This window comes from Schistocerca americana, chromosome 2 (assembly GCF_021461395.2).
Source record: "Schistocerca americana isolate TAMUIC-IGC-003095 chromosome 2, iqSchAmer2.1, whole genome shotgun sequence".
Classification (NCBI taxonomy): Eukaryota; Metazoa; Arthropoda; class Insecta; order Orthoptera; family Acrididae; genus Schistocerca; species Schistocerca americana.
This window is the reverse complement of record NC_060120.1, coordinates 526435720-526459371: the sequence shown is the minus strand read 5'-3', so window position 1 is coordinate 526459371 and position 23652 is coordinate 526435720. Positions and strand designations below refer to the sequence as shown.

General features: G+C 41.5%; 1 protein-coding gene across 1 annotated transcript; it reads left to right on the top strand.

Annotated features, from left to right (window-relative positions):
- Positions 1-926: 926 nt before the first annotated feature.
- On the top strand, positions 927-21057 carry LOC124596520. The gene is made up of 3 exons (XM_047135686.1): positions 927-959; positions 18184-18348; positions 20757-21057. Exons 1-3 carry the CDS (start codon positions 932-934, stop codon positions 20990-20992), a joined length of 429 nt encoding a protein of 142 aa, XP_046991642.1. The 5' UTR covers positions 927-931; the 3' UTR covers positions 20993-21057.
- The last annotated feature ends 2595 nt before the right edge of the window (positions 21058-23652 follow it).

The window sequence follows — 23652 nt, the reverse complement described above, 5'->3', positions numbered from 1 at the left end:
GTCTCTGATTGGTTGCCTTCTTTTTGGCGCGCAATTCAAACAACGTTGAGCAACATGGGATGTTATGGGGGATGGGTACTAAGGAACGTACAGTATGTCAGCCATGTCGAGCTCACATCCTTCGTGATTTTCGCTGCAACAAAACCTTCTGCTCACTGCAGACGTGATTCCTATGTAATTCAAGTGGTTACAACGCAGGTATGTATTGAAACGTCATGATGCATCCTAAGCACCAACTTTCTGCCTTGATGTAGCTCCGTCTTGTGAAACAACGTGCTCGCGTTACAAAAATAAAAAAAAATTTCAAAAGTGTGTGAAATCTGATGGGACTTAACTACTAAGGTCATCAGTCCCTAAGCTTACACACTACTTAACCTAAATTATCCTAAGGACAAACACACACACCCTCGCCCGAGGGAGGACCCGAACCTCCGCCGGGACCAGCCGCACCGTCCATGACTGCAGCGCCTTAGAACGCTCGGGCGTTACAAATGTAGTTATGAGCAGAAGCACTGATTATGCAACTTATTTACTTAAGATTATCGGAAACAATAATGCACGATGAATCGAAAGTGTTTGGCCAGAGACAACAGCAGTTTTTTTATTTTTATTTATTTATTTATTTTAAAGGACCAGGTACTAAATGTCTTCGTAACTGGTTCAGTACAAACAACGTACAGGTATAAACTTACGTCGTAGATCATACGTTACCTTTCTTATTTAACATCGTCACATGTTCCGATCAATACCGGCATTCTCTAGTTTCCTTGTCGACGTACATTTCTTGAGTCACAATCCGCTGTCTCAGACAGAAACATGACCCGACGGAAGCTCTCGCCGATAACGTTTCTAACACTAAGCAGAACTGATACCGAGAATAGCTATATAAAGGCAGCACGTGGAGTAGCATTCCGCGGATACAGCTCACAAAATGAAAGTTGCGTTGGTGCTTTTCGCCGGTAAGTTAAAATCTTATGTTCATAACACCAAACGGGTCACCAGTGCATTAAATTTTACTTAATCACGTTAAACTGTTACAAAGTCTTGAAAAGTCTCGTGAGTTGGTCCCTTTTTTGATGTGATGTTTCTGTTGTACTTTCTACTAAGCACTTTCCTGTTTCATTAACTAAGTGAAAATTCCGTAATTTTGCAATGTAACTTATGTTAGATGACTGTGGAATTAAATATTATGTTTTTCCGTATTCTTGCTACCTTTTACTCCCCTGCCCTTGTCTCTCTAGCCCCCCCCCCCCCCCCGCCTCTCTCTCTCTCTCTCTCTCTCTCTCTCTCTCTCTCTCCCCTCACACACACACACACACACGCACACATACACCACATGAAATTTGTGATAACTCATAATATTGCACACTACAAGAAAAGGTTAATAGGCCGGTTTTCTTTCTTATCAAATAAGACCATTTTTGGGAGCTGTCCTTCTTAACAGAATCTGTATACAAATTTTCAATCTCCTTTCGCTTTTAATTTCCTTTACTTTGAACCATTTTCAATGAGACATGAATGTCTCCAGCCTCCAACACTTCATCATACTTTAAACAACTTTACATACATCGGCCTTTCTTCAGAATGTAAGTACTTTCTGAACGAGCTCTGTATGTCCTCCTTCGTAGGTTCTGTATACAAGTTTTCAAGCTCCTTTTGTATTATGTTCCCTATAGTTCGAGCCATTCTCTATGAGACATCACTATCTCCAGCCTCCTTTACTTGGTCATATTTTAAACAATATTACATACATCAGCCCTTCTTCAGAACGTAAATACTTTCAGTAAGAGCTCTGTATGTTACTGATTCGTCTCATGAACTACACTAACCTTTCATATTCGAATTCTTCTACAGTATTCTCTCATTCAGTACCGTTTGTGTAAGTAAAACATTATCTTGTCAGGATTATTAAGAATTAGAAGAGCTTAACGTCAATGACACACACGCAACACACCTACAGAGACGGTCAGCCCAGAATGACTTTCATTCCTATGTTTGTCATCAGTACAACATTTAATGTCATGGTGTCTGAGATCACGCGGAAGATGTGAGTCGAAGCTGTTTCTTTAAGGAGTGAATTACCCCATAATTTACAGAATGCGTATAAAACAGTCGGCAAGGTGCGAGCAGCACTTGCGCACTGAATCTACTGTACAAATTTAATGATGTATTCAGACAATTTATCCCTTTTGGCAATCGAAGATTTCGAAGTTCTTTTCGTGTTATCGATATTGGCAACAATCGACCGGAGACTTTCGAGAATGCTTCCATGAAATTCGAAGGCAGATAATGACAAAAGAAAAATTTAGTCGCATTAAAAAAAAAAAACAGAAATTAATAATTTTATGATTATTTTGTTTTACTTCCAGTGTCAAAGCTTTATTCTTGCCAAATTTCTGAATTATGGACCAAAGGGAAGTACCTCATACGTTTTAAGAGCAAGTTGGCGAGTATCAAAATCTGTGACGCAAGTGACTGCACCTTTTGATTTCTTTTATTTAGTAGCTGAGGATTTTAGCACCGTCAAGGGAAAGTACACCTTAGTATGGGACATAATATTCAACAACATTCATCCACCCCTCCTTGAGAGAAATGTGCCTTAACAGTTAGACGAACGGACAGACAGACGGGTAACAAATTCCAAAATTTTCTTCGTTTATATAATTACAAATTAATAGTTTCTGTACTTTTTCTTTTCCTTTAAGTGTGAAACTTTCTTTCTTCCCAAATTTCATAATTCAAGGTGAGCGAGAAGTACCGTGTAGGTTTTGATGACCAAGTCTACAGGTATCAAAACATGTGGCATACATCTTTTGATGGTACTGGCTTAGAAGCTTCACGATTTTCCATCTCGACGGGACCGTACACATATGTGACAGACGTTTCAGCTTGGTACTTCTACTCGTTCCTGAGAAAAAATATTTTGAACACTCGGCCAGACAGACAGGCAGACGTAGAATAAAGTGATGCTATAATGTTTCCCTTCTTACCTGCTGAGGCACGGAATCCTAAAAAGGAAACAATTTACTACAGGATATAGAAATAACTAAATTCCCAAAACGACAGTTAATTGATGCTCATCATAATAGGTATATGATGAAAGGCAGTCTGTCTATTTACATTTGACAATGGATGTACCTCTCAACATTTAAGTGCAGAAAACTTAACACTTTCTTTTGCACTTTATTTACTCTTGTGGCACACGATCTGATGAAAGATCTAAATAACAACACCTGAGCGGCACGCGTTTGAAGCATAACTGTCCAGTGAAACAGACTATGATGTTGATGCATCGTTCAGCATTCTTGTTGATGAGGGTTTCTGTACATATCCTCATCAAATTGCTACAAGAGTATCGCAGAACTTAACGTTCGCACTCGACGTTAGCATCATCAGCACTGTCAAGGGTTCGTACAGCATAACACTGTAGTGTTTGAGCCAAAGCTTAATATGCCACCGTTTACGTAACGCACACTACCTTTCCTTCAGCTACAATAGAAAAATCTGAACTATTTAAGTATATTCCACGTCTTTCACAATGACACGCGTGAATCAGAAGAAAGGAAAAAGATATTGAATTATTTGTCACATTCAGTGGTACACATTGATATAAATTGCTTCATACGCGAAAAGAGGAACTGTCTCTCTCTTGATAATTACTACAAGCAGCCTATGTATCAAAACCATTTGGATACATTTTTGTCTACAGCCTTTTTAAACAAGTTCGAAACGATTTGATAGTATGCGACTCGGCGTGTGATTGATGACACAACATTTTCTTCCCTTTTTACGCACTTGTGTAGTACCATGTATTATAAACTTCTTACTGAAAACAGATCGTTTAAAAATTACAGTTGACTAAGAACAACAATAATACGTGGTGCACTGATCTTCGTAAATTTACATGGAATTGGAAATGAGACTTTGGCGTCATTGGCCGGGAGGCCCCTTGCGAGGCAAGTCCGGCCACCTTGGTGCAGGTCTTGTTACATTCGACGCCAGATTGGGCGACCTGCGCGCCAGATGGGGATGAAATGATGATGAAGACAGCACAAAACCCAGTTACTGAGCGGAGAAAATCCCCGACCCAGCCGGGAATCTAACGCGGGCCTGTAAGACGGCACTCCGTCACGCTGACCACTCACGTATCGGGGCCTGCAGTTTACATGATATTCAATAAGTCTTAATACTTCTATTATCGAATAACAGATTCTGAGTTCCTGTGGTTGTATCGTACAAAATTTCTTGGAGCATCAGATCACGTAAGTGCTACAGATCGGTTTCTGGATAACGGTTACATTCGCACTCGCGAGACACGTCTTGAACACCTATCTTCTGCCTTTATACACAATTCAAAAAGGATGGTATAGTTTTGAACAATTTGTAGCACATTGTCTTCTGTACCGTGATCTATCAGCATGTCTGACGACATTCTTCATTACTTTGCAACATGAAATTCAACAAAGAGGTATCCTGTTCTTCATATTATCATACAGGTCAAATTTTATCATGTTTGATATTTCGGTGGTGATTCGTATATAGTTAGTGGTACCGCTTACATATTTTGAGATACAAGAACAAAAACAGAAGCTAACGAAGTTATTTGCTGTGCTTCTTTAAGGAACGCCTTACATGCTTGTACTGCAGTTAGAACGACAGTTATAAATCTTTCTTTTCTTCGTAATATGACTGTTACTTCAGTTCCTTCAATTTTAAAATATTTTTCTTCATGTCTCACAGGGCGTTAACAAGTTATCACAGTGTGCCTCTCACGTAAGGAACGATCTGTGAAGAAATTATTTATGGCTATGTTACTGGTTCTTTGTGCTGTGCTGTGTATGATTTTAGGGCCTAACACATCCAGTGAACATATTTTCTCTGAAGATCTCTTAAAAAATTCAACAGTGAAGTCTCAACACAAATGTACCAACACCGCCCATATATTCATCGTTACTAGGAGAGATTTCTGAACTCCCGTTTAGAATTGAAATTCCTCTGTAATTATTCATGTCCATCGTACTTGACTAGAAAGGAGCTCTTTTTACGCTCCTTGTTAACCACCGTGACTTGCAGAACTAATTACGCTCTTCTGCACAATGACAAATTCATTTTGGGTACAGATACAGATCTGTAGATAGGTAATCTCTTCACAGTGTACTTTCTGTCAGATATTCTAGACCATCAAGTTTTCCAGATGAGCTTCTGAGAAGAAGAAGTACTGGCTGATGAAAGCTGTTAGACCGGACAGAGAATACAAGGGTCTGAATTTTAGTTTTTGTCCAACTCTGGAATTTAGTTTTAAGCTTTCGCTAAGTTACAAGGATATCCTTCTGTTCCACGCTAGTTTTCCAAATTACTTGCTGAAGCGTGTATGGATACAGCTGTTGCAAAAGTTATTGTTTTACACCAGCGTGTCATGAAAGTAAAGTTCTAAGAAGACTATTTATTTGCTTCGCGTTCTAATTCATTTTCACTGTATCACCGAGTAAAGCAATTGCTAATGTGGGTAAAGCAGTCTGTTGTACGGTATCTCTACACATTTCGAAAGACACTGCAGAAAAAGCAGAAAGTTAACCGAGGCCACCAAGCGAACATTTCAACTTTAAAGAGAATTTGAAGAAGTATTAATTTATTATGTCTCGTAATTTATTGGGCACGTCATCAAAAAGGATCTGTAGTTAATACAATATTTACGTTTTGTCAGAAACGTGTTGGTCATTATTAACGAGAGTTTGAAAGTTATGCGGCCGATCAATGTAGCTATTGAAGTAGCTATAACATGTTGAGGTAACATTTGATCCGTACAAACTTTTGATCGCTGAAGACTGAAACCATCCCAAACTGGCGATTATAATTATGCTAAGGAATAAGACTAACGCAGACGTGAAGAATGAAGTTATTGACAAGCCTTGACTGCCAGGCGCGCCTTAGTATCATCTCACAGCTTACGCAACAGTTCATCTTCATGAACTACCTCTAGGAAGATGCAAAGACACGATACGTTGTACAACTTCCCTTATGTTTGCAGATTTTGAGTTTTGGAAAACATACAGCACATCCCAAAGTCTGTGATCGATGTGTAAGATACGTAGCAGTCTTCTGAAATCTTTGTTGCTTTACCATTCCACATTTTTTCTCCTAGCTGTTGAATCTAAGAGTGTGATGCGTCTTGTTAGACAATGACAGTTTGCTATGCAGCTGCTTAAGTTAGCTCATAAATTGTACTACTTTAGCCATCACTGTCCAAACGTTTATGCAACTCCACGACAATTAAACGTAAGAAACTGGCGGGACGGTTCTAAATAACAAGTAAATAAAAATTGAATATACGAATAGGAGTGCCTTAGAACTGGTCGAAACAGTAAATTAGAATAAGTAATTATGTCTAAGTAGCCAAACAGTGTATCGTAGCAAGCAAGAAAAAAAAAACTTACGAGTCGTAATGTCGTGTGATCGCGGACGGGCAACACAATGCTCTGGTCGACACTGCACTAGGGAAATTATTTCTTGAAATTTAATAACAGCCAACAATAGCAGACCATCTATTTTAATAAAAGAGGCATTTAGGTGCTCATAAGGTCATCAAAGTTACAACAAATGTCAATGAGAACTTCAGAGAAATTCTTGTTCACAAAAACACGGCTTTCTTTTGAGTGCACAACCTTAACTGGTACAGAGTATGTCTTGTGTAGACGAAATTATGTCAACTGTCGAGCTATTCAGGCGTGGGAAAGACTGTTTAAACAAACGTGGCAAGCGTACGAGACTTTACCTCTGAGGCACCACAGCGGGGATCGTTTGAGCATCATGGTGGTTTTATGGATCGTGAGAACTGTCTCAGCTGACCCTGTATGGAACCGTGACAATACTACCATACGCTTCCACCCAGTTCCTGTATTCACTCTCACTGCCTGCTGAAGAAAGCCTCTGCTACGTGGCACAACAATATCAATTCCGTGAAGCTATTTTTCCTATTTGAGATTTCGTGTTTTTCCTTTGCAACTACAATAAATTCCAATTTAATTAAATTTAATTACTACGATTTACCTATTCCTCATAATTTATTGTTCAGTAATATCATAAACCAGGAAAGATATTTGCGAAAGGAATAAATGTATGTGATAAAACTATTTATATTACAGTCTGTGAAGGAATTGTTAAGAAACTGTGATGTATCAAGATTCAGTGCCAGATGCTGATCCAAGCCATCGCTGGATGTATCCGTTTACATTATACTTTTACTGCGATTAGAGTGGGATGTCATTTGGTGGCCGACTAGTGCCTCATTTAGGATCTGTAGGTCCAAAGGCCGAAACAGTGCCGCGAGTGCTTCAAAAAATGGTTCAAATGGCTCTGAGCACTATGTATCTTAACTACTGAGGTCATCAGTTCCCTAGAACTTAGAACTACTTAAACCTAACTAACCTAAGGACAGCACACACATCCATGCCCGAGGGAGGATTCAAACCTGCGACCGTAGCGGTCGCGCGGTTCCAGGCTGTAGCGCCTAGAACCGCACGGCCACCCCGGCTGGCAGCACAGTAGAGTTTCACAACAAATTCTCATGAATAAAATACTTCAAGTATACTCCAGTGTTCTCTTATATTTAAGATAAGCCATTTCTTTTTGCAAATATTTCTAGAATATTTTTAAAATCGTGAATTCCGTTCAAAGTTTTATACTTGAAACTATGTTAGTTATCCCTTAACATTATTTTCTGGCACGCTGGGAGCTCTGACTTGCCACTGTTTACTTTCTGGGCGAATTAACAAACCTCTATTGTGAAACTTCTGAAAAATACAAATTTTAGGGTTCTCATTGTTTCAGTTTATGATACTAATATTTGCATTACCAATTCCACAAATAATGAGGTATAACAGCCTCAAAAATTAATCCACTATTCAGCCCAATTTTATAGCTGGTCCTTAACATTTCTGCCACACAATGTCAAATAAATTCACGTCAACAATTCTAATGAACACAAAATTGTTTACTTGCTTAAAGATCTTTTCCTATTTGCCTCATTAAGAATAATTTTTGAGCATATTTGCGTTCGGGAACATATTTAGGATCCCTGTCTGAGACGTACTTACCCGTATCATCCTCAGATTTGTACAAATCTTCACAGGAAAGCATTTTACTGGCACGGACACTGCACACGTTACTACTACTAGCAACCGTATTTTTGACGTTACCACGGTTTACAAATACACGTCCTGACTATGACGTCATTAGTCAAAATCTGAAATTAGAGATAAAGCTGCAGTTTCTCAGTTTATCGTAGAGCCACTAATAAAAATAGAATGAGAGACTCAAACGTTCATAACGGGTGGCAGGGACAAGGAATGCAGTGAAATTTTTTAAAGTGCTTTATATGAAAACTACCTTGAGCAGTTAAACAGAGAACCGACTCGTGGCGATAACATATTAAACCTTCTCGTGACAAACAGACCCGAACTATTTGAAACAGTTAACGCAGAAGAGGGAATGAGCGATCATAAAGCGGTTACTGCATCGATGATTTCAGCCGTAAATAGAAATATTAAAAAAGGTAGGAAGATTTTTCTGTTTAGCGAAAGTGACAAAAAGCAGATTACAGAGTACCTGACGGCTTTTGTCTCAAGTACAGATAGTGTTGAGGATCAGTGGACAAAGTTCAAAATCATCGTACAATATGCGATAGATGAGTATGTGACAAGCAAGTTCGTAAGAGATGGAAAAGAGCCACCGTGGTACAACAACCGAGTTAGAAAAGTTCTGCCAAAGCAAAGGGAACTTCACAGCTAACATAACCATAGCAAAAGCCTTGCAGACGAACAAAAATTACGCGAAGAGAAATGTAGTATGAAGAGGGCTATGCGAGTGGCGTTCAATGAATTCGAAAGTAAAGTTCTATGTACTGATTTGGCAGAAAATCCTAAGAAATTTTGGTCTTATATCAAAGCGGTAGGTGAATCAAAACAAAATGTCAGGACACTCTGTGACCAAAATGGTACTGAAACAGAACTAAATGTCTTTTTCCAAAGCTGTTTCACAGAGGAAAACTGCACTGTAGTTCCTTCTCTAGATTGTCGCACTAATGAGAAAATGGTAGATATCGAAATAGACGACAGAGCGATAGACAAACAATTAAAATCGCTCAAAAGAGGAAAGGCTGCTGGACCTGATGGGATACCAGTTCAATTTTACACAGAGTACGCGAAGGAACTTGCCCCCGTTCTTGCAGCGGTGTACCGTAGGTCTCTAGAAGAGCGTAGCGTTCCAAAGGATTGAAAAAGGGCACAGGTCATCCCCGTCTTCAAGAAAGGACGTCGAACAGATGTGCAGAACTATAGACCTATATCTCTAACGTCGATCAGTTGTAGAATTTTGGAACACATATTATGTTTGAGTGTAATGACTTTTCTGGAGACTGGAAATCTACTCTGTAGGAATCAGCATGGGTTTCGAAAAAGACGAACGTGTGAAACCCAGCTCGCGCTATTCGCCCACGAGACTTAGAGGGCCATAGACACGGGTTCACAGGTAGATGCCGTGTTTCTAGACTTCCGCAAGGCATTCGATACAGTTCCCCACAGTCGTTTAACGAACAAAGAAAGAGCATATGGACTGTCAGACCATTTGTGTGATTGGATTGAAGACTTCCTAGATAACAGAACGCAGCATGTTATTCTCAATGGAGAGAACTCTTCCGAAGTACGAGTGATTTCAGGTGTTCCGCAGGGGTGTGTCGTAGAACCGTTGCTATTCACAATATACATAAATGACCTTTTGGATGACATCGGAAGTTCACTGAGGCGTTTTGTGGATGATGCTGTGGTATATCGAGAGGTTGTAACAATGGAAAATTGTACTGAAATACAGGAGGATCTGCAGCGAATTGACGCATGGTGCAGGGAATGGCAATTGAATCTCAATGTAGACAAGTGTAATGTGCTGTGAATACACGGAAAGATAGATCCCTTATCATTTAGCTACAAAATAGCAGGTCAGCAAGTGGAAGCAGTTAACTCCATAAATTATCTGGGAGTACGCATTAGGAGTGATTTAAAATGGAATGATCATATAAAGTTGATCGTCGGTAAAACAGATGCCAGACTGAGATTCATTGGAAGAATCCTAATCAAATGCAATCCGAAAACAAAGGAAGTACGTTACAGTACGCTTGTTCGCCCACTGCTTGAATAGTGCTCAGCAGTGTGGGATCCGTACCATATAGGGTTGACAGAAGAGATAGAGAAGATCCAACGGAGAGCAGCGCGCTTCGTTACAGGATCATTTAGTAATCACGAAAGCGTTACGGAGATGGTAGATAAACTCCAGTGGAAGACTCTGCAGCAGAGACGTTCAGTAGCTCGGTACGGGGTTTAGTTCAGGTTTGGAGAACACCGAAGAGTCAAGCAGTATATTGTTCCCTCCTACGTATATCTTGCGAAGAGACCATGAGGATAAAATCAGAGAGATTAGAGCCCACACAGAAGCATACCGACAGTCCTTCTTTCCACGAACAATACGAGACTGGAATAGAAGGGAGAACCGATAGAGGTACTCAAGGTACCCTCCGCCACACACCGTCAGGTGGCTTGCGGAGTATTGATGTGGTTGTAGATGTAGATTGTGGTGTCACCGCCAGACACCACACTTGCTAGGTGGTAGCTTTAAATCGGCCGCGGTCCATTAGTACATGTCGGACCCGTGTGTCGCCACTGTGTGATCGCAGACCGAGCGCCACCACAAGGCAGGTCTCGAGATAAGGACTAGCACTCGCCCCAGTTGTACGGACGACTTTGCTAGCGACTACATGCATAAAGCATTGCTCATTAGCCGAGCCAATAGTTAGAATACCTTCAGCTAAGTCAATGGCTACGACCTAGCAAGGCGCCATTAGTAACATTGCATGTATCTAAAGAGTCTCACTTGTATCGCCACAATCTCCAGATATACCAAAAGGATGGATTAAAGTTAAGTATTCCAGAAGCTACGTACTTTTCTTTATAGCATTCATTACGTATCCTGTTTCAGACCTCACGCAATCCTGCTTTAACTTAGCACGTGCCTTTCGGCTTCCTCTCATTGTGTCTAGGCTGTCTTGTCTAGACACAACATAGATGAATATGAATGACTCACAACACGTAACACGGTTGTTTTTTTTTATTTATTTATTGTTCCGTGGGACCACATTTGGGAGAAGACTCCATGGTCATGGAACGAGTCATTACATGAAATTATAACACGATTGTAGAAATAGATAAAATGAAATATAAGAAACATATTCAGGCGACAAGTCGTTAGTTTAAATAAAGAAAATCAAGAATGTAACACTGGAATTTGCTTAATTTTTTAGCTCTTCCAGGAGCTCCTCGACAGAATAGAAGGAATGAGCCATGAGTAAACTCTTCAGTTTAGACTTAAAAGTGTTTGGGCTACTGTTAAGATTTTTGAGTTCTTGTGGTAGCTTATTGAAAATGGATGCAGCAGAATACTGCACTCCTTTCTGCACAAGAGGCAAGGAAGTGCATTCCACATGCAGATTTGATTTCTGCCTAGTATTAACTGAGTGAAAGCTGCTAACTCTTGGGAATAAGCTAATATTGCTAACAACAAACAACATTAAAGAAAATACATACTGTGAGGGCAATGTCAAAATTCCCAGACTATTGAATAGGGATCGAGAAGAGGTTTTCGAACTTACACCATACATAGCTCGAACAGCCCGTTTTTGAGCCAAAAATACCCTTTTTGAATAAGAAGAATTACCCCAAAAATAATACCATATGACATAAGCGTATGAAAATATGCGAAGTATACTACTTTTCGTGTTGAAATGTCACTTATTTCAGATACTGTTCTAATGGTAAATAAAGCGGCATTTAGTTTCTGAACAAGATCCTGAACATGGGCTTTCCACAACAGCTTACTATCTATCCGTACGCCTAGGAACTTGAACTGTTCCGTCTCGCTTATAACATGCCCATTCTGTCTGATTAAAATGTCAGTTCTTGTTGAATTGTGGGTTAGAAACTGTAAAAACTGAGTCTTACTGTGATTTAGCATCAAATTATTTTCCACAAGCCATGAACTTATATCATGAACTACATTATTTGATAATGTTTCAATATTACACACAAGTTCCTTCACTACCAAGGTGGTGTCATCAGCAAACAGAAATATTTTTGAATCACCTGTAATACTACAAGGCATATCATTTACATAAATAAGAAACAGCAGTGGCCCCAGCACCGACCCCTGGGGATCGCGCCATTTAACAGTGCCCCATTGGGACTGAACATCATTACCACTCTCAATATTGCGGAGGATTACCTTCTGCTGTCTGTTCTTGAAGTAGGAGGCGAACCAGTTGTAAGCTACACCCCTTACTCCATAATGTTCCAACTTCTGCAGTAATATTTTGTGGTCAACACAGTCAAAAGCCTCCGTTAAATCAAAGAAAACACCTAACGTTCGCAACCTTTTATTAAATCCGTCCAAAACCTCACAGAGAAAAGAGACTATAGCATTTTCAGTTGTTAAGCCATTTCTAAAACCAAACTGTACATTTGACAGCAAATTATGTGAATTTAAATGCTGCAGTAACCTTGTATATACAACCCTCTCGATAACTTTAGCAAACACCGGTGGCATAGAAATAGGTCTATAATTGTCAACATTATCCCTGTCTCCCTTTTTATAAAGTAGCTTCACTACCGAGTACTTTAATCGGTCAGGAAACCGACCACTCCTAAAGGAAAAGTTACAGATATGGCTAAGTACTGAGCTAACATACGTGGAACAATACTTCAGTATTCTGCTAGATACCCCGTCATATCCATGAGAGTTCTTGGTCTTTAGTGATTTAATTATTAACTCAATCTCCCTCTTGTCAGTATCATTGAGGAGCATTTCAGGTAACAGTCTCGGAACACTTTTTTCTAAGAGCGCTATATGATTCCCTGTTGGGACTAGGTTTCTATTTAGTTCACCTGCTATATTCAGAAAGTGATTATTAAGTACTGTACATATTTGCGACTTATCAGTAACACGGACATCCCCACTACGCACTGATTCTATATTCTCGACCTGTCTCTGCAGACCAGCCACTTCCTTTACGACTGACCATATGGTTTTAATTTTATCCTGAGACTTAGCTATTCTATCTGCATACCACATACTTTTTGCCTTCCTAATAACTTTTTTAAGCACCTTACAATACTGTTTGTAATGGGCTGCTGCATTTAGATTTTGACTGTTTCTAACGTTTTGATATAATTGCCACTTTGTTCTACAAGATATTCTTATCCCTTTAGTCAGCCACCCAGGCTGCCTGTTTGTGCTAGTACCCTGTTTTGAACGTTCTAACGGAAAGCGACTTTCAAAGAGCACGAGAAAAGTCTTGAGGAAAGCGTTATATTTATTGTCTACTGTATCAGCACTATAAACATCTTGCCACTCTTGTTCCTTGATAAGGTTTACAAAAGTCTGTACAGCAACTGGATCAGCTTTCCTAAAAAGTTGGTAACTATATTGAACATGTGTTGCAGCACAAAAATCTTTTAGACTTAAAATTTGTGCATCATGATCTGAAAGGCCATTCACCTTTTTGCTAACAGAATGCCCTTCTAATAATGAGGAATGAACAAAATTATTGTCTATGGTAGTTCTACTGTTCCCTTGCACTCTCGTTGGAAAGAATACGGTTTGCATAAGATTATATGAATTAAGGAGGTCTACCAGCATCCTTTTCCTTGCACAATCACTTATACAATTAATATTGAAGTCACCACATATAACTAACTTTTTGTATTTCCTATAAAGTGAACCAAGAACCTCCTCTAGCTTTAGCAAAAATGTTGTGAAATCGGAGTCTGGGGATCTATAAATAACAACAGTAAGAAGTTTAGCTCCACTAAATTTAACCACACCTGCACAACATTCAAACACCTTTTCAGTGCAGTACTTTGAAACATCAATTGACTCAAATGGGATACCGTTTTTCACATACATGGCTACTCCCCCACACCGCAAAGAGCTCCTAGAAAAGCTGCCAGCCAACCTGTATCCTGGTAAAGGAAGCCTCTGAATTATCTCCTTATTTAAGAAGTGTTCAGATATACCAATAATTTCAGAGTCAACATCTATAAGCAGTTCACTAACTTTATCTCTAATACCTTGTATATTTTGATGAAATATACTAATTCCCTCATTAATCGGATACCCAAGCTTTGTAGAAAGTGGTTTCTTTGTTAGTGACTTCCCTTAAGCAGGAATACCTATCAGCTGACTTCAATCTAAAAAAGGTACAGCTCTAACACCCACAACTACCGGAATTTTCCCATGAGTGATCCCACCAACCCCACCTATGCTGTCACCTATAAGCTTTGCCAACCTCCCCTTCCCATACCTGTTGAGGTGCAGGCCATGTCTAGTGAAACCCGTCCTACTGATAGACTCCACCGACACCACTGAAATGTGACTCATGCCTTCTGTCATCAGCGCACCCCCAAGTCTCATGTTATTACGCCTGACGGCTGTATTAAGATGAGGCCGATCGTGACGCTGAAACAGTTCCACGAAATGCATATTCGTGTTGCCAGTCTGAGTGGCTATCTTTTCCAGGTCACCATCTATGTCATACTCCCCATCCCTATCAATACTATTACCAGCCCCACCCACAATCACTACCTGATCCTCTTAAGTAAAATCCCTGCATAACCCCCCTATGTTAAAAGTCACCTGAGCCAATCCTGCATTATGCTTCACAATGCTGGTGACCTGGTACTCACTCCCCAAAACTTCCTGCAACAGCTGGCCTACACCTCTACCATGAGAACTACCTAACAGCAGAACCTTCTTCTTTCTCTTAGACTTTGCAACTGTCCTAGCCACCGTAACTGCTGAGGTCTGCTGCATACTTCCTACATCTACAGCTACTATAGATTCCTCTCCACTAGACTCTGACAGTTGGTCATATCTATTACAAACACCAATAGTAAAACTATCTGAAAATCTCCTTCTCCTAGCAGATCTCTTGCCAACAGCCAGCTCCCATTCCCCAACCCCCTTCTCCCTCCTCATCCTATCTACCTCCTCCTGTGCGTTTTTCAACTGCACCTGAAGGGCACAGATCTTACGCTCCTGCTCCTCTATCAACTTACTCTTGCTACATAACCTGCAGTTCCAGGAGAGGATCTCACCAGAATGCCCACTGGCTTCCCCACTGCATTCCCCCCAGTGAAAATACTTCGAACAAGTCTCACACCGCAATCCACTACTCACGAACCTACGGCAAAGCCCACACTTCTCACTCATGGTAAAATTTTACAATTATTGAAACAAGAAAACAACTTTATCTAAGTTCCGCTACTACAATAAGAAGATGTTAAAAACTGACTACAATTATCACAAACTTGCTCTACAAGGGAAGTAACTACTATTATTGACAGTATTAATCAACAACAAATGAGAATATAACAAAATACTAACACAGAAAGAAAATCAAACGTCTAATGACAGTAACGAAACTGAAAGCAGTTCGCAAAAATTTCTTCTGAAGTTATTTCACCGGAAAACACCAAGAACACCGGTTGAAGACTACTAAAGTTCCTAAATAAACTACTATACACAAACAATTAATTAGTACTTAGCTTTCGATGCGCCGCTACATCTGCAACTGGTCAGCGCGGAATGTAAACACGGGTAAGAGGTTAAGTTGCTCGATACGAAACACTCTCAAATATCAGGCCACAACACAAGAAATGCAGAGGTGAATGAAGAAACCACTAATAAGTCACTTATATAGTAAATATTATCACAAAAACAGTTAAAATATATATCTGAAACCTAAAAATAGATGAAAACTTAGAGAGCGATCTCTCACGCAGTCACGCGCTTATGACGTCACACCAAAGACCCGCAAGATCTGTGTTCCTCATCCAGTACTCCTTACCACCGTTCACTGGATATGTCTTCATATTCTCAGAACAATCACGATGTTAGAAACACAATATTTCACATTTTTTCTCGTAATTTGAATTAAAAGGGTTAGAGTACGAAAAAAGTTTTTTGCGCGAAATCGAATGCACTTCAAATGCCAAAATTCTGTTAACCATAATTTTTTTGGAAGGCTTCACAAATTTTCCAACTGGAGTGCCACGTGATATTTCGGGCGCCACTGACAATTCGACGCAAGGGAGCGCGGGGTTTCAGGGATGGATGTTACGTCAAGAATCACGACACGGTGGTATGTTCGAGAAATGAGGCAATACTCTGTAAGACAGAAAGAAACGCGTAACACGGATGTATTAACCGAATGTGATGGAAATCGGTAGATGTAATATACATGCACAGCCAAACAAATAATTACAACTCCAGAAAAAAAAAATCTCTCTCATTTATTCACGAGAAAGAGCTTCACAAATTGAAGAAGTCAATAAGGCGTTGGTCTACCTCTGACCATTACGCAAACAGTTATTCGCCTTCACACTGGTTGAGAGTGTTGCTTGATGTCCTCCTGAGGAATATCGTACCATACTACGCGCGAATGGGTCCTCAACACAAGTTCCGGCGACATTGCTGACCGAGGCAGCGCTTGGCAAGCAGAAAGACAAGCAGTAGAAACTCTCGTCGTGTGCGGGAGGGCATTATCAAGCTGAAATGTCAGCCAAGGGTAGCTCACCATTAAGGGCAACAAAACGGGGCCTAGAACAAAGTCGATGTCCTGTAAGGGTACCGCGGATGGCAACCTAATTGGTCGAGGTGCGAAAAGAAATGGAACCCCAGACCATCACTTGGGGGTGTAGGGCCATATGGCGGACTACGGTAATGTCGTTCTGCCGCTGCCCGAGGCGTCTCCAGACATGTCTTCGGCCTGCGACCTCTTGAGTTGGGTAGGACTGTCTTGAGTGATGTGTTCTAACTGGGATACTGACATGACTGTCGCTCTCTAAGAGTAATGGTCTGGGGTGCCATTCCTTTTCATAGCAGGACGCCTTTGATTGTCAACTGCGGCGCACTTAAACCACAATGGTACGTCTACATCTACATCTACATCGACATCTACATCTACATCTACATCTACATAGATACTCCGCAAGCCACCGTACTGAGGATGACGGAGGGTATCTTGTGCCACTGCTAATTTCCTTTACTGTTCCACTCGCAAACAGAACGAGGGAAAAACGACTGCCTATATGCCTCCCTATGAGCCCTAACGTCTCGTACTCCATGTTCGTGATCCTTAGTCGCAATGTGTGTAGGGGACAGTAGAAACGTTCGGCAATCAGCTTTGAATGCCCTCTGTAAATTTTCTCAGTAGTGTTTCTCAAAAAGAACGTCGCCTTCTCTCCTGGAATTCCCATTTGTGTTCACGAAGCATCAACACTTACGTGTTGTTCGAACCCACCGGTAACAAGTCTACCGGCCCTCCTCTTAATTGCTTCGACGTCTTTCCTCAGTCCGCCCCGGTACCGATCCCAAACACTCGAGCAGTGTTCAAGAACAGGTCGCACCAGCTTCCTACCTGCTGTCTCCTTTACAGTTGAACCACTCTCTCCTAAAATTCTCCCACTAAACCGAAGTCGACCACTCGCCTTACAAGCCGTCCTCACTTCCTCGTTCCATATCATACCGGTTAGGAACGTTACACCCAGGTATTTAAACGTCGTGACTGTGCAAAGGTGGACGACGATCATATTCTACGTTCCGTATTGTTTCCCACCATTACAAGTCATCCTGGGCTGATATTTCAGCAAGATATGGCCCGCTCTCATACCGGGGAATTTTTTACTGCTGGTCGTCTTGCTTTTCAAGCTCTACCTCAGCCACAACGGTCGCCGGATACCTTATGAATTGAGGACATTTGGAGCATTAAGCACAGGGCTTTCCAACCTCTTAGGGATTTTGAGAATCTAAGGACCAGAACTGGACCAGCGGGTCATTGCTCAGATGGTGACTCTCTGCCTCTTGGATAAAGCTCCAGATATTCAGCATTTGTAATCATTAGTTTGTCTGTACATGTGCATTAAATTTGTCGATTTCCGCCGCATTCGGATGATTACTTCGTAGTGCGTCGTTTGTTTTACTGTGTTCGTTGCCGCATGAATTGCCGACGCCTGTGGCACGGAACACGTGCTAGCCTCCGTGCCAGCAGTCGCCACCGAGGTGTTGTGAGGTGTTGATTTGCTGCAGCTCTGGGCGCCCTCGCCTTCGCGGAGGCGTACCGCACATCGACTCTGATGCCGTGTCCCAGCCACTGCCCGCCGTCGCCGAGGTTCGTATGCGCCAAGGACAAGCAGGGTAACATCTACAAGTTCACCAACCACTGCCACATGCGGATGTGCGCTTGTAAAATGTGTAAGTATTGTAGCATAAATCACACATTACTAAGTGTAACATCCAAATACTTGCGGGAAAGCCGGCCGCGGTGGTCTAGCGGTTCTAGGCGCTCAGTCCGGAACCGCGGGACTGCTACGGTCGCAGGTTCGAATCCTGCCTCGGGCATGGATGTGTGTGATGTCCTTAGGTTAGTTAGGTTTAAGTAGTTCTAAGTTCTAGGGGACTGATGACCTCAGAAGTTAAGTCCCAAAGTGCTGAGAGCCATTTGAACCATTTGAACTTCCCTCAAAGCTCTAACATTTTCTGGAAACTACGTTTCGATATGTGGAACATTTCGCAAAATAAAAGGTATCTTAGACCTTATTTGACTTATTGTGTCTATAATCTACGTAACGTGTGGATGATGGCTCGGGTGTGGCGTTCCGGACAACTGACCAAAATGTGATGGTTTCTTTCCCTGGTCGGTATTTAGATTTTTGTAGGTGTACCGTAGTTCGCAGTTCACATTAAGCTCTAAGTCTCCCGTTAATTGGCTGGCTGAATCTGTTAAGAAGTTGGAAGAAGGCTGGGACATACCGTCACCAATAGGACCATGTCTTGGTAAACACTATGGTGTTCAAAAAAACTTTTAGTTTAGTGACAGCTTTACCTTTTCTTTCTGTCATCCTCGGATTATAATTGGTTTACTTCCTCATTAACGCTCTGACGGAAAAAGATCGCAACAGCAAAAGATATTTAATGCTGAGAAATAAAGTTTCGGGAATATATTTGTCTAGGTAAGATTCTAAAGTGATTAAGGTTGAAGAATCATAGATTAATGTATGCGAGAGATAAGCGATTGAAAATATGAAACGGTGCTACATTAGTAACCACAATGTTGAATTCAAGCATGGATTTCCATGCCTGTTGCACTCGGTTGGTGAAAACAGGGACGGTTAATGCTGTTTGTGGATGACACTAGGATAGTTATCCGATGATGTCTCATTTTTGCACGATTGGAGGCAAATCTTGTGATCGATCAGGTCAAGGCAATATGTTGTCACTTTGTAGGACATGTCTGATTTCAAAGACGGAATGTCACATAGCGTTATCATGTTGGAAAACACGCCCTAGAATGCTGTTCATGAATGGCAGCACAACAGGTCGAATCATCAGATTGATGTACAGTTTTGCAGTCAGCGTGGTTAGTATAACCATGAGAGTTCCTGCTGACATGCGGAACCGCACCCCTGACCATAACCCTATATTTAGGACCAACGTGTGTAGCACGCAGAGAGCCTGGTTGCTGGTCCTCAACTGGCCTCCTCCCAACCAACACACGGCCATCACTGGGACCGGGACAGAACCGGCCTTCATTAGTCAACACAACAGGCCTCCACTCTGCCCTCCAATGCACTCTCGCTTGACGCCAATAAAGATGCAGACGGTGGTGATTTGGGGTCAATGGGATACACGCCATAGGGCGTCTGGCTCGGAACTGTTCTTCAAATAAGAGTTTTGTACCAGTTTTTTATGTCACTGTGGTGACAGCAGCTGCTCAGATTACTGCTGCAGATGCAGTACCATGCACCAAACCCACACGCCAAACAAAATGGTCATTGCTCCCAGTGGTACCACATGACCGTCTGGAACACGGTATTCTTGCGATCGCACAGTCTGGTGACCAACGCTGCCGGGATGATACACATTGGCTTCATTCCTGCCAAGTTTTTCTGGAGTATCGCAGAAGAAACATCCAGCTTCTCGTAACCTTATAGCACGACGTCGTTCAAACTTAGGTGTTAATAATGGCATCTTTATCGCCTTAAAGCATTCTTGACTAACATCAATCCACTACGACCATTCTCAATTTAACTAACGCTCAATACCGTTACAGCTTGTATTTAAAGCAAACCTGAAATGCATTTTCATAGTGCCGCTTCTAGTAACACTTTTATACAGCTGGCGCGAAATTTGAATGAACTTCATCTTTAAGAAGTATAAACATGCCTCCCATCTTCCGCTTATGTCACACAACTCCCTTCTAGTATTGCGATTTTTTTTTCCGTCAATGTAACTGCCACTATTTAAGTTTTTCTTTACTTCTGCATTCTTCATAAGGGCAATTTTTGCCACTTTGCTTCAGAAGTAATTGTCTCTGATATTTACAGCATAAAAGCTTCAGTTTTGCACAGTAAATGACAACCATAGAATGTTTCAGTGAGCTGTAGTGGAGCGAAATTCGCGTCCACAACTAGCACATTCCGTAAATCACATCGCGACACCGCTGTTATCGTTACTATCCATGTGTAGAGTCCAGAGTTCCTTCCCCATCTGTGGTCACGGACCTGGTACTCTGACCCTCCTGATCGATCTTCATTCCTCTGTAGCTTCCTGCTGATGTGTGCAGTGGTGCCGACAGTGAGCGGAATTACCTTGTGTTGCAGGGCTGGAGGAAGTGTCTGCCAACAAGTGTCGCAACGACTATCCCGGTTGCCCTCTGAGGGTCGCAAGCGACGAGGTCGCCGGTGAGGAAGTCGCCAGCGACCAGGACCAGTCACAGAGCGACGAAAGCAGCGACGGCGACTCGCAGTCCGCCGCCGCTGACTCGCTGGACCAAGCCCATTTGCAACGCAACTCACTCAGGAAGAAAGCCAGCAGACCGGAGGATTACAGATACTGAAGCAATACACTGGATATGTAAATGCTTCTGTCTCGCTGCTAATAAATGAGTAATGCAGCAATGAACTCTGTCTGAACATTCACTCTGGACATCAGTAGAGCCATGTCATTAGCTACATTTCGTCTTTCCATTCACATCAACTTTAGTTGTAAGTAGCGGCAGTCTTACATCAGGTAAAACACATCACAACAATTGCACATCTCAACTGTATCAGGGCATGAATTACCAATGAGATGTGGAAGCGTTGTAGGCGTACAAATACGATCGAATAGTAAAAAAGGAGTGCAACGATAAAGTTTCTCCAGAGAAACTGATAAATTTTACTGCAGTATGTTGAGATAGATGATAACGAGTGCACCTTCTTTCACTGAAAGCTGAATTACGATATTATGGCGACACCACTCGAGCTTACAATGAAAATATATCTGAACTCGAATTGGTAAAACTAGTGTTTACGCTTCACTATATAAAATTATAAAACTTGTGGCTAATAAATCGCAAATATAGGACTAAAAACATTCACAACATAATACTTATTGTAAAATATACTCTTCGTAATGTAATAACTAGCAAATACAGTGTTGGTAAGCAAGGAATTCACTAGAAGCAGAACGCTCTTCTACAGAAACGATCTGCGCCCCTTTGCTGCCAGGGCTGTAAAGAGACAAATGCAGTGCTTGTGCTTACCATCGAGTTGGGTCACTTAGAAGTAGAGTGGTTAAGCCACTTCTCGTAGAGTTTCTGCCACCAGATTGCCTCCTCCCCATCCCATTCCCCCTCCCCCTCCCTCTTCCCCTTGTCCCTGTGACATTATTTATGAATTCACCCATCATTGCCAGATTTTCCTCTCCCCCAAATTGTCTAACTGTAAAACTGTAGGAAATTGACAAATTGGTGGGACATTCGAAATAGCAGGGTTTTCTTCCACTCTTATGAAGTAGGTTTTCCTCCACTCCTGTAGAAGTAGGGTGGTTAGGCTTAGTGTAAATTGGTGGCAAATTCAAACGCCCAGGAAGAGGAATTATCCTACAGCTCGAAAATCCAGTATGTTGGATCTGGGGATATTTGCACAGCCCTGTGGCGTCTAATCTGAGCCCTATGACGCCAGAAACCAAGGTAACGATTCAAAATAGTTGACCTCGGATTACTGGCACAAGTCTATGACACAAGAATCCAAGATGGTGAACTTCTTCGATACTGCCATAGCTTCCAAGTTTGCCAGATCCCTTGTGGAAAGTAAGGCTTTCACATCATCTTTGTTCTATCGTTGGAATCCCATCCTCATGGTAAATTTTCCACATCTACATCTACATCTACATCTACTTGATTACTCTGCAATTCATACTTAATTGCCTGGCAGTGGGTTCATACCACTTCTCTACCATTCCACTTTCGAATGGCGCGTGGGAAAAAGGAACACTGAAATCTTTCCGTTCGAGCTCTGATTTATCTTGCTTTATTTTTATGATAATTTCTCCCTACGTACGTGGGTGTTAACGAAATATTTATACATTCGGAAGAGAAAGTTGGTGGTTAAAATTTGGTAAATAGATCTCGCCGAAAAGAAAATCGCCTTTGTTTCAGTGACCGCCGCCCCAACTCGCGTATCATACCAGTGACACTCTCACCCCTATTGCGCGATAACACGAAACGAGCTGTCCTTCTTTGCACTTTTTTGATGTCCTCCGTCAATCCTACCCCATCCGGCGCAGCAATATTCCAGCAGAGGACGGACAAGTGTAATGTAGGCTGCCTCTTTAGTGAGTTTATCGCATTTTCTAAGTGTTCTGCCAACAAAGCGCAGTCTTTGTTTCGCCCTCCCACAATATTGTCTATGTGGTCTTCCCGATTTAAGTTGCTCGAAATGGCAATTCCTAGGTATTTAGTCGAACTGACAGCCCTTAGATTTGTGCGATCTATCGTATACCCAAAATTTATTGGATTTCTTTTAGTATCCATGTGGACGACCTAGCACTTTTCTTTGTTTAGTACTAATTGCCACATTTCGCACCATGCAGAAATTCTATCTAGATAATTTTGTAATTGGAATTAATCGTCTGATGATTTTACTAGACGGTAAATTACAGCATCATCTGCAAAAAGGGAGTGCCCAGATATTGAACTAGATCATTTATATAAATGAGGAACAGCAAAAGGCCTATGACACCACCTTGCGGAACGGCAGATATCACTTTTGTTCTAATCGATCATTTGCCGTCTATCACTGTGAACTGTGATCTCTCTGAGAAGAAATTACGAATCCAGCCACACCACTGAGACTTGTGAGGAACGGTATCAAAAGCCTTCTGGAAATTTAGGAATATGGAATCGATCTGAGATCCCTTGTCGACCGCACTCATTACTTCATGGGAATAAAGAGCTAGCTGTGTTGCACAAGAACGATATTTTTTGAATCCGTGTCGGTTATGTATCAATAAGTCATTTTCTTCAAGGTGATTCATAATGTTCGAGTACAGTATATGATCCAAAATCCTACTGAAAATTGAGGTCAGTGATATGGGTCTGTAATTCAGTGGGTTACTCCTATTTCCTTTTATGAACATGGGTGTGACATGGGCTACTTTCCAGTGTTTAGGAACAGACTTTTCGTCAGGTGAGCGGCTGTATACGATTGCTAAGAAAGGCGCTATTGTGTCGGC